Source organism: Thunnus albacares, chromosome 20, assembly GCF_914725855.1.
Source record: "Thunnus albacares chromosome 20, fThuAlb1.1, whole genome shotgun sequence".
In the NCBI taxonomy this organism is placed as follows: Eukaryota; Metazoa; Chordata; class Actinopteri; order Scombriformes; family Scombridae; genus Thunnus; species Thunnus albacares.
Window position 1 is genome coordinate 28295401 of NC_058125.1, and position 17705 is coordinate 28313105.

At 42.6% G+C, this 17705-nt stretch overlaps 1 protein-coding gene across 1 annotated transcript in view; it reads left to right on the forward strand.

Annotated features, from left to right (window-relative positions):
- The window catches only part of LOC122971779 (kinesin-like protein KIF20A), a gene marked incomplete in the record, with an annotated part of 38556 nt that extends 22788 nt beyond the window's left edge, over window positions 1-15768 (forward strand). Inside the window, 14 exon segments of the mRNA XM_044338526.1 lie at window positions 1-108; window positions 241-349; window positions 769-896; window positions 4584-4757; window positions 4874-5031; window positions 5412-5551; window positions 5989-6063; window positions 6141-6378; window positions 6634-6718; window positions 12025-12150; window positions 12687-12749; window positions 13086-13158; window positions 13633-13769; window positions 15531-15768. The exon segment at window positions 1-108 is cut by the window's left edge and continues 44 nt beyond it. Of these exon segments, the coding sequence (XP_044194461.1) occupies window positions 1-108; window positions 241-349; window positions 769-896; window positions 4584-4757; window positions 4874-5031; window positions 5412-5551; window positions 5989-6063; window positions 6141-6378; window positions 6634-6718; window positions 12025-12150; window positions 12687-12749; window positions 13086-13158; window positions 13633-13769; window positions 15531-15611 (1695 nt within the window).
- Window positions 15769-17705: the final 1937 nt, after the last annotated feature.

A 17705-nucleotide genomic window follows, 5' to 3' on the forward strand; every position in this document is an offset into this window, starting at 1 on the left:
AAGAAGGAGGAGACCATCGTCCAGCTAAGAGAAAGAGTGGAGATGAGGGAGGAGGAGCTGAGGAGACAGGAGGAGGAGGTGGAGAAGGAGAGGACGAGACTGGAGGAGGAGCTGAGGAGCAGGCAGGAGGAGGTGGAGAAGGAGAGGACGAGACTGGAGGAGGTGGAGAAGGAGAGGACGAGGCTGGAAGAGGAGAGGACGAGGCTGGAGGAGGAGCTGAGGAGACAGGAGGAGGAGGTGGAGAAGGAGAGGACGAAGCTGGAGGAGGAGCTGAGGAGCAGGCAGGAGGAGGTGGAGGAGCTGAAGAAGGAGCAGGTGTTGCTGGAGCAGAAGGTGCAGAAGCTGACAGGTAGGAGTTTAAAACTTACCTTTTGGACACATACTGGTCCTCTCCCAGTATAAATACTCCACCCCTTGCTGGAACCAGAAACCATGTGACGTTTAAGGCCGGTTCGTGCAGCTCAGACTCTGACTGAGCGGACTGTAGAGCATATATATATATATATATATATATATATATATATATATATATATATTATATATATCAGGATATATATAATATATATATATATATATCCGAATATCTGCAACTCAACAAGAAAAAAACTAGTTTCAAAGAGCAGGAAGTAGATAATGTGCAGTGTTTATTGACAGCATGTTAGTTTTACAGAAATGCAAAATATAATATGATTCTCAGTTTGTGTAAATATCAGCACACATCCTGAGGGCTTCATAACCCCCCTAATGCTGGTTGCCCCCCCCCCCCAGCGGACCTGGACGAGTGTCCCGGCTGCGCCTCGCTGTTCGTGTCTCTGCAGTCGGATCAGAAGGAAACGTGCAGACTGACGAAGGAGAACAAAGCTCTGGTTAACGGCATCTTCCAGCTGCAGACAGAGGTACCACTCTTCTTCTACTCCAACATCCAAACAATATCAAACAATATCAAACAATATCAAACAATATCAAACAACATCCAAACAATATCAAACAACATCCAAACAATATCAAACAATATCAAACAACATCCAAACAATATCAAACAATATCAAACATACAGACGGCTGACAAATTAAAGGAAAAACCAACATAAAGTGTCTCAGTGAGGTGTTGGACCACCAGAACAGCTTCAGTCCACCTCGTTACTGATCCTACAGTCTCTGAACATCACTGTTCATAAAGATCTTCCTCATGTGGTGCTGTGATGATGGTGGTGGAGAGGATCAATAACATCATTGATCATGTGATGATGGTGGTGGAGAGGATCAATAACATCATTGATCATGTGATGATGGTGGTGGAGAGGATCAATAACATCATTGATCATGTGATGATGGTGGAGAGATCTGGTCGACTAAAATCGTACATAATCTTCAACTAATCGATTAGTCACGCGCGGGGGGGGGGGGGGGACAGTAAACTCCGCAGCCACACATATCAATACATCTGAATACACCCCCGATGTTTTCACAGGTCATTTGTTAGTCTGTCGCTCCCGCCGCAGGAAATAATGGATTAATCCTGGAAAGATGTTGATGTAGCACTTCTCTCCTCCTCCGTAAGCAACACGGAGATTATTCGACCAATGAGAATTTATTCGGACGAGAGCATATCGACCCACTAATGGACCAGTTGACCGGCAGACTACAGCCCTACTGGTGACTGTGAAGGTCATAACATGTGATTCACATCATTTAATACTCATCAAACCATCATCGTCATCCTGGAAGAGACCACTCCCATCAGGACTAGACCCCCTCACTGTAGGGGTCCAGTACCCAGACCTGGACTAGACCCCCTCACTGTAGGGGTCCAGCACCCAGACCTGGACTAGACCCCCTCACTGTAGGGGTCCAGCACCCAGACCTGGACTAGACCCCCTCACTGTAGGGGTCCAGCACCCAGACCTGGACTAGACCCCCTCACTGTAGGGGTCCAGCACCCAGACCTGGACTAGACCCCCTCACTGTAGGGGTCCAGCCCCCAGACCTGGACTAGACCCCCTCACTGTAGGAGTCCAGCACCCAGACCTGGACTAGACCCCCTCACTGTAGGGGTCCAGCACCCAGACCTGGACTAGACCCCCTCACTGTAGGGGTCCAGCACTCAGACCTGGACTAGACCCCCTCACTGTAGGGGTCCAGCACCCAGACCTGGACTAGACCCCCTCACTGTAGGGGTCCAGCACCCAGACCTGGACTAGACCCCCTCACTGTAGGGGTCCAGCACTCAGACCTGGACTAGACCCCCTCACTGTAGGGGTCCAGCACCCAGACCTGGACTAGACCCCCTCACTGTAGGGGTCCAGCACCCAGACCTGGACTAGACCCCCTCACTAGGGATGCAAGATATTATCAGCACGTCATCGGTATCGGCCCGATAAAAGCTCTATAATGAAATATCGGCATCAGCCATTTCGGCCGATTTGTTGTCGTCTCCTCCGCCGCCTGACCGTGCTTCCCTCCACGGACTGTTTCACCCTGACGGTCCCGGTGTTTCCTCCGCAGGCTCCACTTCACTCAAGCAGCAGGTCTGACGGGCAGCTGATTGTGGAACTGTGATGAGGTCAGATGAGAAGGTGGTAGAGTGGTGACACGTGGAGGAAACACCGGGACCGTCAGGGTGAAACAGTCCGTCGAGGAGCTGCTGTGTTCGGCTGCACAGATAGGAAACACCTCGGCTGACAGGATGTACCGCTCTGTTTGGAAAAAGAATCTTTTTGGTTTATAACGGCGGTTGTCAACCAGCGTATTAGGTGCATTACTGCCACCTTCTGCTCCGGATGAGGACCAGAGATTAAATCCTGCACATTAATCCTGTCTGTCTAATAAACTCAATGAAAACTCTACTGCTGCTCCCACTTGGCAGGTTCATTAAAGTTTTAATGCTGAGTTCCTGAAGTCCAGTCTTCCTCAGTTCTTCCTTCATATATTGTCTTTCTGGATCAGACTTACAGCAATCTATGCTGCAAGCATAACAGTCTCCTCAGCCAGCTGGAAAAAAATATTTGGAAATATCGGATATCGGCAAAAAATCCAATAGCGTGCATCCCTACCCCTCACTCTAGCAGTCCAGCATTGAGACCTGGACCAGACCCCCGCACTATAGGGGTCGGGTATTCAGACCTGGACCAGACCCCCTCACTATAGGGGTCAGGTATTCAGACCTGGACCAGACCCCCTCACTACAGGGGTCCAGCATTGAGACCTGGACCAGACCCCCTCACTATAGGGGTCCGGTATTCAGACCTGGACCAGACCCCCTCACTATAGGGGTCCGGTATTCAGACCTGGAGTGGTCTCTAGGTGTCACCACACGTGCACTCGCCCACCTTCTCATCTGACCTCATCACAGTTCCACATCTCTGTAGACCAGAGCCTGGATGGTTTTTGCACCAGTGAACCCTCAGACATGCATTCATGTTTGTAATGAGAGGTTTATGTGCTGCAGCCTGCTGGACGTCCTCGCTGACAGTCTGATCTCGTCCTGCAGTGATATTCAGTCGCCTGAGGAAGAGCTGCTCTTCTGTTTTTCCTCACACAAATGCACAAGCATCATGGTCTTCACACGTGCTGTCGACCAGTTTCTGCTCCTGTTTACTGATGTCTTTCCTTCCTAAATGCAGATGTCACTTTAGTCACTGCTCTTATTGAAACAGGAGCCATCTGCGCCCCAACAATGAACTCTTTCACTTACATGTTCTCCTTTTGCCATCTTGATATAAAATCAGAATCAACTGGACCTGCTCAGTATTTGGAGAAGGTCTGAAGACATTAGAAACAAAGTAACAGCCAAACATGGTCAACGTAAAGGTTAGATCATCTGCAAAGAGCTCGATGTTCCTGTGACCACTGCTGCTGATATTATTAAGAACTTTAAGGCTGATGGAGCTGCAGCCGACATCTCTGGACGTGGTCACAAGAGGAAAACTGTTTGAATGTTGGAAAAAGAACCAAAGAAAACTTCAATACAGATTCAAGCTGATCAAGTTCAAGGTACAATAGTTTCACTGTCTGAATGAAAACGGGCTCCATGGTAGAAGACCCAGGAAGACCCCACTTCTAAGAGGGAGACACAACAAAGCCAGACTGGACTTTCACACCAACCCAGATGCTTACAGAAGAAAAGATGAAACCTTCAAAGAAAAGAGCAGCATGTCTACTGTGAAACATGGAGGAGGCTCCGTGATGTTTTGGGTTGTTTTGCTGCTTCATGAATCTGTGCAGAACAATGAAATCAGACTATCGAGGCATTTTGGAGGGAAACATGCAGCTCAGTGTCAGAATGAGTCTTTCAGCAGGATAATGACCCCAAACATACATCAAAACGCAGCCAAGAGAGGATGAGAAGAAAACATTGGAGCGTTTTGAAGCGGCTGCTGAGTCCTGATCTGTGAAGAGAAGTCTGGACCACCAGTGAAGAAGAGTAGAAACCTGATTCAGAGTTACAGGAAGAGCTTGACTCCAAAGGCTGAGCTACTAAATATTAAGTTAATGATCAATATTTATATTTTTGGCCATTTTCTTTTGTTTTATTGTATTAAATGATGTGTTATGACATACATTATATTTATTGATTATTTCTAGGTGACAGGGCTCCAGAAGCAGCTCAGAGAGCGGACTGACAGGACCGACAGCCTATCAGAGCAGCTCAACACCTCAAAAACCCGCGTCCAGGACCTGGAGAGCCAATCAGAGGAGAAGGCCAACATCATCAAGAGTCTGACACAAGAAGTGGAGCATCTTAGACAGGAAGTCAAGGTTCTCTTTCTTCTTCTCTTTGATTGATTGATTGATCTGCAGCGATTCACAAATTCAACAGGAGGGGCGGAGCAGCGGCGCTGTTGAGCAGATGATTGATTGATGAATTGTTTCAGGAGGGGGAGGGGCGGAGCAGCGGTGGCGTTTTCCACGCCACCATGGAGCAGCTGAAGAAGGAGAGCCAGGCAGCGCTGGAGAGATCGGCTCAGAAATCCCATCAGATGGAGGAACTGCAGAGAGAGAAGATCCAGCTGGAGGAGACGCTGACTCACAGGTACACCTGTCGCTGATCAGGTTGTATTGATCATATACGTAGCCTGGACAAATAACATATTTTGGTGATTGAAGTAATGTAAAAACAGCTTCTCTAGGATATAGAAGAAAACAATATTCAGTAATTAGTAATTAGTAGTCAATAACCAATAATCGGTAGTCAATAATCAGTAATTAGTAGTCAATAATCAGTAGTCAATAATCAGTAATCAGTAGTCATTAAGGTCTAACGAGCTGGGACTTCAGAACTCTCATTGTGCCACAATGATGTTTTATTTTTTTAATTAAAGTCAGTAATGATGCATTAATGTTTGCTGATATTGTGTTTTATGTTCCACATCCTGGAGAAGCTGTTTACATCATTTTAATCTCCTCCTGCAGTGAGAACACGTGTCACCGGCTCCGACAGGAGTTAGCCAATCAAAAAGCAGAATTCTCTCGTCAGCTGCAGAGCCTCAGGGCGGAGCTTGAGTCTGAGGGCGGAGCTCTGCGAGGGAGACTGGAGGAGAAAGAGAGACAAGGTGAGAATTTAAACTTCATATTGATAATCTGAACATCGATCAATCATAATGATCTCTAATATGTGACAGCTAAGCAGATTAACCACAGCTGCCAGTAATCATCGTCTCATGTCATTTCCTCTATTAATCAATAAAACGTCTGATATTAATGATGCATATAAATCACTTCATCACCTTCATCAGTTAACTGTCAGATATGTGAAGGGACAGCAGGTGCATGTAAAGGGTTCTTCTTCTTCTTGTGATTCTGTTATTTATTTCCTGTTCTGATGTCGGAGGTTAAACAAGGTCAAAGTTCAGAAACTTGATGTAAAAGTTTGTAGAAATGCTGCCTGCAAGTCAAAACTCAGGGCTTCGACCGGCGCTGAACACGTCAGCTCATCACATGTCCATAAACATGTTGCATACATTTATTAACTGTGTGTGTGTTGAAGCAGAGCTGCATGGACTTCTGTCAGAGAAGCAGAATCTTCTAGAAGAAAGTCTCAGACAGATGGAGATCGTCAGACGAGGTGAAATAATGTTTTATTGATGAGATGAATCTGAACTCTGAGATGTTTGGTTCATTTCTGTTTCTTCTCTCTGACAGAGCTGGAGCGTCTGAAGGAGAACCTGCAGACGAAGGAGGAGGAGGAGGACAACCTGCAGACGAAGGAGGAGGAGAACCTGCAGACGAAGGAGGAGGAGGAGAACCTGCAGACGAAGGAGGAGGAGGAGAACCTGCAGACGAAGGAGGAGGAGGAGGAGAACCTGCAGACGAAGGAGGAGGAGGAGAACCTGCAGACGGAGGAGGAGGAGAACCTGCAGACGAAGGAGGAGGAGAACCTGCAGATGAAGGAGGAGGAGGACCTGCAGATGAAGGAGGAGGAGGAGGAGAACCTGCAGAGGAGGGAAGAGGAGGAGGAGAACCTGCAGAAGAGGGAGGAGGAGGAGGAGAACCTGCAGAAGAGGGAGGAGGAGGAGAAGGAGAATCTGCAGGGGAGGGAGGAGGTGGAGGATGAGGGGAAGCTGTCAGTGGTGGAGGAGCTGAAGCAGGAGATTCAGAGACTGCAGGAGAGGAGGGAGGAGCAGGGGAGGAGCAGGAGGAGGAGCAGAGAGTTTGAGGCTGTGAAGAGAGAGATGGAGAGACTGCAGAGACTGAAGGAGGAGAGAGAGACTCAAACACAGGTGAGAATCAGATAAACACTGGAGCTCCTTTCACACCTGAACCCTGAAAAACCCTGAAAAACCCTGAAAAGACCCAATAACTAACCTGATAACTAACCTGATAACTAACCCTGACCCTGAAAAACCTGATAACTAACCCTGACAACTAACCCTAACCCTAACCCTGAAAAACCCTGAAAAACCCTGAAAAGACCCAATAACTAACCTGATAACTAACCTGATAACTAACCCTCATAACTAACCCTGATAACTAACCCTGATAACTAACCCTCATAACTAACCCTCATAACTAACCCTCATAACTAACCCTAACCCTGAAAAACCCTGAAAAGACCCGATAACTAACCCTGATAACTAACCCTGACCCTGAAAAACCTGATAACTAACCCTGACAACTAACCCTAACCCTGAAAAATCCTGAAAAACCTGATAACTAACCCGATAACTAACCCTAACCCTGAAAAACCCTGAAAAGACCTGATAACTAACCCTGATAACTAACCTGATAACTAACTCTAACCCTGATAAACCAGATAACTGACCCTGATAACTAACCCTGATAACTAACCATAACCCTGATAAACCAGATAACTGACCCTGATAACTAACCATAACCCTGATAAACCAGATAACTGACCCTGATAACTAACCCTAACCCTGATAAACCAGATAACTGACCCTGATAACTAACCCCGATAACTAACCCTGATAACTAACCCTGATAAACCAGATAACTGACCCTGATAACTAACCCTGATAACTAACCATAACCCTGATAAACTAGATAACTGATCCTGATAACTAACCATAACCCTGATAAACCAGATAACTGACCCTGATAACTAACCCTAACCCTGATAAACCAGATAACTGACCCTGATAACTAACCATAACCCTGATAAACCAGATAACTGACCCTGATAACTAACCATAACCCTGATAAACCAGATAACTAACCCTGATAACTAACCCTAACCCTGAAAAACTTGATAACTAACCCGATAACTAACCTTAACCCTGAAAAACCCTGAAAAGACCCGATAACTAACCCTGATAACTAACCCTAACCCTGATAACTAACCCTGATAAACCAGATAACTGACCCTGATAACTAACCATAACCCTGATAAACCAGATAACTGACCCTGATAACTAACCCCGATAACTAACCCTGATAACTAACCCTGATAAACCAGATAACTGACCCTGATAACTAACCCTGATAACTAACCATAACCCTGATAAACTAGATAACTGATCCTGATAACTAACCATAACCCTGATAAACCAGATAACTGACCCTGATAACTAACCCTAACCCTGATAAACCAGATAACTGACCCTGATAACTAACCATAACCCTGATAAACCAGATAACTGACCCTGATAACTAACCATAACCCTGATAAACCAGATAACTAACCCTGATAACTAACCCTAACCCTGAAAAACTTGATAACTAACCCGATAACTAACCTTAACCCTGAAAAACCCTGAAAAGACCCGATAACTAACCCTGATAACTAACCCTAACCCTGATAACTAACCCTGATAAACCAGATAACTGACCCTGATAACTAACCATAACCCTGATAAACCAGATAACTGACCCTGATAACTAACCATAACCCTGATAAACCACATAACTAACCCCGATAACTGACCCTGATAACTAACCCTAACCCTGAAAAACTTGATAACTAACCCAATAACTAACCTTAACCCTGAAAAACCCTGAAAAGACCTGATAACTAACCCTGATAACTAACCCTGATAACTAACCCTAACCCTGAAAAACCCTGAAAAACCCGATAACTAACCCTAACCCTGATAAACCAGATAACTGACCCTGATAACTAACCCTGATAACTAACCATAACCCTGATAAACCAGATAACTGACCCTGATAACTAACCATAACCCTGATAAACCAGATAACTAACCCTGATAACTAACCCTGATAACTAACCCTAACCCTGATAAACCAGATAACTGACCCTGATAACTAACCATAACCCTGATAAACCAGATAACTGACCCTGATAACTAACCATAACCCTGATAAACCAGATAACTAACCTCGATAACTAACCCTGATAACTAACCCTAACCCTGAAAAACTTGATAACTAACCCGATAACTAACCTTAACCCTGAAAAACCCTGAAAAGACCCAATAACTAACCCTGATAACTAACCCTAACCCTGATAACTAACCCTGATAAACCAGATAACTGACCCTGATAACTAACCATAACCCTGATAAACCACATAACTAACCCAGATAACTGACCCTGATAACTAACCATAACCCTGATAAACCAGATAACTAACCCTGATAACTAACCCTGATAACTAACCCTGATAACTAACCCTAACCCTGATAAACCAGATAACTGACCCTGATAAACCCGATAACTAACCCCGATAACTAACCCTGATAACTGACCCTGATAACTAACCATAACCCTGATAAACCAGATAACTGACCCTGATAACTAACCCTAACCCTGATAAACCAGATAAAAGACCCTGATAACTAACCATAACCCTGATAAACCAGATAACTAACCCTGATAACTAACCCTGATAATCAACCCTAACCCTGAAAAACCCTGAAAAACCAGATAACTAACCCTGATTACTAACCCTAACCCTGATAAACCAGATAACTGACCCTGATAACTAACCATAACCCTGATAAACCAGATAACTAACCCTGATAACTAACCCTGATAATCAACCCTAACCCTGAAAAACCCTGAAAAACCAGATAACTAACCCTGATAACTAACCCTAACCCTGATAAACCAGATAACTGACCCTGATAACTAACCCTGATGACTAACCATAACCCTGATAAACCAGATAACTGACCCTGATAACTAACCATAACCCTGATAAACCAGATAACTAACCCTGATAACTAACCCTGATAACTAACCCTGATAACTAACCCTAACCCTGATAAACCAGATAACTGACCCTGATAACTAACCATAACCCTGATAAACCAGATAACTGACCCTGATAACTAACCATAACCCTGATAAACCAGATAACTAACCTCGATAACTAACCCTGATAACTAACCCTAACCCTGAAAAACTTGATAACTAACCCGATAACTAACCTTAACCCTGAAAAACCCTGAAAAGACCCAATAACTAACCCTGATAACTAACCCTAACCCTGATAACTAACCCTGATAAACCAGATAACTGACCCTGATAACTAACCATAACCCTGATAAACCACATAACTAACCCAGATAACTGACCCTGATAACTAACCATAACCCTGATAAACCAGATAACTAACCCTGATAACTAACCCTGATAACTAACCCTGATAACTAACCCTGATAACTAACCCTAACCCTGATAAACCAGATAACTGACCCTGATAACCCCGATAACTAACCCCGATAACTAACCCTGATAACTAACCCTGATAACTAACCATAACCCTGATAAACCAGATAACTGACCCTGATAACTAACCATAACCCTGATAAACCAGATAACTAACCCTGATAACTAACCCTGATAACTAACCCTAACCCTGATAAACCAGATAACTGACCCTGATAACCCCAATAACTAACCCCGATAATTAACCCCAATAACTAACCCCGATAACTAACCCTGATAACTAACCCTAACCCTGATAAACCAGATAACTGACCCTGATAACTAACCATAACCCTGATAAACCAGATAACTGACCCTGATAACTAACCCTAACCCTGATAAACCAGATAAAAGACCCTGATAACTAACCATAACCCTGATAAACCAGATAACTAACCCTGATAACTAACCCTGATTACTAACCCTAACCCTGATAAACCAGATAACTGACCCTGATAACTAACCATAACCCTGATAAACCAGATAACTAACCCTGATAACTAACCCTGATAATCAACCCTAACCCTGAAAAACCCTGAAAAACCAGATAACTAACCCTGATAACTAACCCTAACCCTGATAAACCAGATAACTAACCCTGATAACTAACCCTGATAACTAACCCTAACCCTGATAAACCAGATAACTGACCCTGATAACTAACCATAACCCTGATAAACCAGATAACTGACCCTGATAACTAACCATAACCCTGATAAACCACATAACTAACCCCGATAACTAACCCTGATAACTAACCCTAACCCTGAAAAACTTGATAACTAACCCGATAACTAACCTTAACCCTGAAAAACCCTGAAAAGACCCGATAACTAACCCTGATAACTAACCCTAACCCTGAAAAACCCTGAAAAACCCGATAACTGACCCTGATAACTAACCATAACCCTGATAAACCAGATAACTGACCCTGATAACTAACCATAACCCTGATAAACCAGATAACTGACCCTGATAACTAACCATAACCCTGATAAACCAGATAACTAACCCCAATAACTAACCCTGATAACTAACCTGATAACTAAACTATTCTGTAACACTTTGCTTTCCTGATCACTTCCTGAAAGACGCTGCTGTTCTTCTGTTGATTCCTCAGTGAGCGTTTCGTCTCTCGGTCTTTTACTTAAAGAGTTTTTAAGAAAGATTCTAATATTCTGATCTGTAGTTGGACACAAAAGTTCACACCTAAAATTAATCTGTCACTTAAAGAATTGTTTTTTGATTTTCCTTTTGAAATTCATCAATTATGTCTACTGTGTACTATGATGATGATCAATTATGTCTACTGTGTACTATGATGAGCGGGAGCTTCCCTGTGTCTCCAGTCAGTGTTAGCATGCTAATGTTAGCAGAGCTGAGACAATCACCAGATGATTTTCTGATAATTGATCAGTCATTTAAAGCTGAGTGCAGGACTCTTGTCTCCTACTTCTGGCAGAAGTAGGAGACAAAAGAACCTCCTTCCTGCAGCCGTCAGATCATCAAGTTCATCTCTTTGTCTTGTTTTGTTTCCAGTTGGCAACCTCTACTTCTTCTTCTCTGTTTACTAGCAGATCATTTAAGTGTATTCTGCCATCTTCTGATGAAACGATGCGCAGCTTAGTTTGCTTTTGCTTCAAATCCGTTGATGGAAATGCTCCCAACTCACATTTTCCTTTTGCAACAGTTCAAAAGTTTAAAATTGTGAAACTCGGCTCATAACAGCAGCGTTACGGTCAGGCTGCGGCTCCAGAGGATCAGCTGGTTGTCCTGTAACCGTTAGATTGGTGGTTTGATCCTCAAAGTGTCCTCGAGAAAGATGCTGAACCATCGGTGTGTCTGTGTGTGTGTGTGTGTGTGTGTGTGTGTGTGTGTGTGTGTGTGTGTGTAGAGCATGCTCAGGTCTGGTGGGCGTGTCCAACAGACTGTTCCTGCGTCTCCTCTGAGGTCCAACATGGCTGACAGGAAGAAAACCCCCAAAACTTGCGGGAGGAAGAGGAAGAGCTGTGAGGTGCAGGTCTGTGATTCATGTTGTTAAAGGAACATTTCATCATTTTTAAAGGATCATTCTGCTGATTTTCATCAGTTTTCTTCCTGTTTGGATCTAATAACAAGTATTATATGTGTGTATCAAAGCCTGATATCTGATTCCGCTGTTGTTGTCCAGTTTGTGGACTAACCCCTAACCCCCCTCTCATCTACCTGAAGTTCATTGTTTCAGTTATTATTAGTAGTCATATTTCTATTATTAATTCTATTATTATTGCTGTTATTCTGCTTCTCTGTGTCTCCGTCCTTCTTTCTCTCTCAACCCAACCGGTCGAGGCAGACAGCGCCACCTAGAGTCCGGTTCTGCTGGAGGTTTCTTCCCGTTAAAGGGGAGGTTTTCCTGCTGCTGCTCTGTTGGGTCTCTGTAGATTAAAGAGTTCGGTCTAGATGCTCTATGTGGAACGAGACCTGAGATCACTTCTGTTGGGATTTAGCGCTTATAAATAAAACTGAACTGAATTGAAGTGAATGAATTCCTACTAAAATCACACCTGTGTGTTTCAGGACCTGGTGTTCAGTGAGAACAAGAGAAACAGACTGAGAGGAAACACACGAAACAACAAACAGGTGAGTTTCTGTTGAGTTACCGCTAGTGGAAAAAGGTTTCAGAGTCACAGATCTGCTCTTCTTTATTCCACACATTCGTCTTCCGTTATGCTTTTTATGCAGCAGCTGGAAACAGATAGTGACATCATTCAGTGTGAAGAGATTGTTACCTCCAATAAACCTCCATAAATCCACTTAGAAAGCTTTGTTCAGTATCACAGTAATCCAGTGACAGTTGTCTGTTCATCCATTTACGCTGCTAACAGCTGATTGATTGATTGATTGGCTTTAAATGGAGACAGTTACTGTTTCCAGTGTGGTTAAATATGTGAATCTCTGTCTTCCTCTGTGGTGAAGGAGCAGAAAGACGGGACTCTTCAGAAGATTGGAGAGTTGATCCACAGCTCGCCCTCCATCCTGAGCAGCAAAGGTGAGTCATGTGATTCGCTGTGAATATAATTATACAAGTTATACAAGTTAAAATCACATTTGTGATTAGGAGTCGGACTTCCTCAGTGTTAAACAGACCAGGTGTCGCCAAACCGGCCGGAACTGAAATCTGACTGGATCATAAAAGACGCGTTTCCTGTTTGTCTCAACACAACCAGATAAAGTCGTTTTCCTGTAAATAAGCAGCCGGAGAGACGGAGGGAGACGTGTCTTTCTCTTTGACCTTTTAGAAACAAAAGCCAACATCTGCCTCTGACCGCTCCAGCTGTGCTGTGATTGGCTGTTAGTGTGGTTGGACTCACAGCGGGAGCCAGCTGAGGGCGCTGCTCCGCTCAGTCTGTGAAGGTTGTTTAAAGTGTTTGTTTCACGTTAGCAGACATTACTGCACCAGCAGAGGGAAACACTGGACTGTTTTTGGGTCTGTTTGTTTTCTGATCTTCTTCTTCTTCTGTAGCTAAAACCATCATCGGTCTGGTCAGTGGACACCCGGTGGAGAAAGAGACGGTTACTGCGGCAACCAAACCCAGACGAGGACGGAGGAAGCTTTATAAGACGGGCGTCTCGTCTCCACTGCTCGACTCTCCACACCAGGTCAGTGTGTAGAGCTGCAACAATTAATCAATTAGTCAATCAACAGAAAAATAATCTCCAACTACTCGGATAATAAATTTGTTTTGAATCATTTTTTAAGAAGAAAAGTCCAAATTCTCTGATTGCAGCTTGTTAAATGTGAATATTTTCTGGTTTCTCTCTGTGACAGTAAACTGAAGATCTTTGTAGACGTCGACTTTAGGAAACATTGATCCCCATTTTTCACCATTTGGACCAAACAAGTAATCAATTAATCAAGAAAATAATCAGCAGATTAATCAATAATGAAAATAATTGTTAACTGCATCTCTAATTAGCAGCTGTCTCTCGGTTTAACGGGTTTATCACAAAGCTGGCATGGTAACTAATGCTAAACAGTTAATCTGAGCTGACCAATCGGATCACTGGAAACAGAAGTCCTGAGTTTACAAGATCAATATATATTTTTATTGGTCATTCTGGTTTGAACAGTTAATGATCAGCTGCAGTTTCTGTCATCATAAAAAGATTTTACTGTGATCAATAACTAAACACAATCAATAAAAATAAACTTCTGTTGTCTTTTATTAATATTTAATTCCAGTTGGACACTTCATCTGTTGAACTTCACCAACACACAGCAGCTCATTTTACACACTTTCTTTGTGTTTATGTAGTTTAATGGTTCAGTATAGATCCAGTATCTCAGTGTGAACACGTGTTAAACTGGTTGAGTATAGATCCAGTGTCTCTGTGTGAACACGTGTTAAACTGGTTGAGTATAGATCCAGTGTCTCCGTGTGAACACGTGTTAAACTGGTTGAGTATAGATCCAGTATCTCAGTGTGAACATGTGTTAAACTGGTTGAATATAGATGTATCTCAGTGTGAACACGTGTTAAACTGGTTGAATATAGATCCAGTGTCTCAGTGTGAACACGTGTTAAACTGGTTGAGTATAGATCCAGTGTCTCCGTGTGAACACGTGTTAAACTGGTTGAGTATAGATCCAGTATCTCAGTGTGAACACGTGTTAAACTGGTTGAGTATAGATCTAGTGTCTCAGTGTGAACACGTGTTAAACTGGTTGAGTATAGATCCAGTATCTCAGTGTGAACATGTGTTAAACTGGTTGAATATAGATGTATCTCAGTGTGAACACGTGTTAAACTGGTTGAATATAGATCCAGTATCTCAGTGTGAACACGTGTTAAACTGGTTGAGTATAGATCCAGTGTCTCTGTGTGAACACGTGTTAAACTGGTTGAGTATAGATCCAGTGTCTCCGTGTGAACACGTGTTAAACTGGTTGAGTATAGATCCAGTATCTCAGTGTGAACACGTGTTAAACTGGTTGAGTATAGATCCAGTATCTCAGTGTGAACACGTGTTAAACTGGTTGAGTATAGATCCAGTATCTCAGTGTGGTTCTGATTCGTATGAACATGTTAGTGTTGGCAGTGAAGATGTAAACAAACGTTTTGTTGCTTGTTTGTGTTTGAGTGAGAAAAGTATTGATGACGTTTGAAGGCTGCAGTCATTGAACGCTTTCTGTGTGAAGAGTTTGAACATGTGGACTCAGTATTGATCCTGCAGGAAACTGATCAGAAACATCTGTAAATACATCATCCATGGTTTTGATGACATCACATGAACGCGCTCATTCCTGGAAGCGAATTAACGGATCCGGTCGATGAGCGGCGTCATGTTGGACATCCAGCCGAGCTCGGGTGTGTGTGTGTCATGTTTAACGGTGTGTAACGTCGTGTTTTGTGTGTTCAGATGTCGGCAGCAGCAGAGGAAAAGGAAAGCGATCACCTCATCATCAAAAGACAGCTGCGCTCCAAGACCTGCAGGAAGTGACATCATCATGATGTGACGACACTACAGTGAATCTGTTTAATTTGTAAATATTTGTACAGTTTCTGTCTGATTTTAGTTCTTTAGTTTTTGTGATTTGAGGATCATTTTTGTTGCTGGGGATCAATAAAGAGCTGAAGAGCAACAATTAAAAATGAAATGAATTCCTGCCTGCTTCACTTTACCGTTGGAAAATGTCTCTACGGTGGCTGAGAAGGTCCAAAAGTCTCAAACAATCTGCTAACTCAGGAAACAGCAATGAGACTTTTAACTTCAAAACACTTTAACGAGTGAAAAACAGAAATATTCCTTATTGGTTAACAGTTCATGACTTTACATAACGATGTATTAATTATAATATTTGTATATTAGTAGGAATATATTTAACAGAGAGATACAGGATGATGCATAAATTATTTGCACAAGATTCAAATTGACAGACGAGATTAATTAAGATTCTGACGCAGGAAGTTTTATTGCGACGTTAAATTTTTCGTCCAGGTGCAGAAAAGTGAAGCGTCACCTGTTCTGGGACTCGCTGTCATTTCCCTCTGAGTTGATTGGAGGATGATTCAGATCATGTGTTGTGCAGGGTTAGGGGACTTGGATCAGCTGGGTTTGTTCCCCTCTCGACCAATCAGGGTGTGAGGAGAGAAACTGTACATCCTGGTCACTCTGATCTTTCCTGGACTTGCTGCAGACCTCATTTGCGCAGAAACTGGTCTGTTCAGACCCTTTTAGTCTTCTTTGCTGTCGTTTTCTGAGTGAAGGTAACTTTGAGCCTTTCATGAGTGAACATTAACAACCAACTCACCTGCATCAGGGCAAAAAAAACAACCTTTATACATTATTATTGGGGAAGCATTTCTTTATTAAGGAGACATTTTTCATTGTGAGGTTGTTTCTCCAAGTAAATGTTTTTGTATTTTTTATGTGGTCGGGAACTGATTCTATCGTGATTTGTTGTCAACAGAAAATTATTTTGATAACTGGCTGAAGTTATATTTTATTTGGAGCTTTTCAGTCATGACGAACCAAGAAATAATGAAACATCTATAAACAGTCAATCATTTTTACACCTAGAAAAAAACTGCAATACATAAAATGAAAAAACAACAATTTGAGTCATAAATCATTATGTCTGATGTCATCACCAATAAAACTCCATAAATCCAGTTAGAAGCCAAAGAAAGAAAAAGCTGCTTCAGTATCGCAGTGATCCAGTGACGGTTGTCTGTTCATCCATGTTACACTGCAGACAGCTGATGGTCCAAAGTTCAGCTTGTTTGATAAACAAAAACATTGTTTTTCATGTGACTTAAAAAAAACAAAAATTCACCTGATTTTCCTGTTTTCGTCTTCAAATCGGCAACTGGAATAGAAATTAAACCAAAACCAGAAAGAGTTCCTTCCTTTGTAGCTCAACCAGGAAACACTGTCAATAAACATTCATTAATATGAACTGAATATCTGGTCTTGATTAAATAATCAATGATGTTAAGCTGATTTCCAGTGTACAGTGTTTATCTGTTGAGCTGCAGTAGAAGGATCAGAATAAAACGACTGTAACGTTGAAAGATTTCTGCTTGACTTTATTAAATACTTGCATCTGCATTAAGAGAGACGCTGTGCACATTTACGCACGAGACACAGCAGCAACTTTACTATTTAAATCTTCACACGGAAAGCGGCAACACAATAATGTTTTATGTATATTTGTTCATCCTGTTATCAAACAAGTTGAACAGATGTTTGGACGGAGGAACATGGACCCACAGTCTGGATCAACCAGTACAACTTTAAAGCACAAACAAGTCAACATTTCAAGGTGTTAACTGAGTTGTGTGGTGGTTGTTAAGCTGTTATATGCACAAGATAATAATAAATCATCATCTGCATATTAACCAGAACACAGAAGATATGAGTCAGATGATGTTTTTAATTCATCATGTTTGAAACTTCAGAAGGATGATATGTACAGTAGTAACATGTTCTGTTTATCTTTCATACATTTAACATTTATTTTCATACTATAATTGGGATTCAGGAGGGTGAGTGTGAGCAATAATTCTCAATGTGATAATTTCGTTTCAGTTT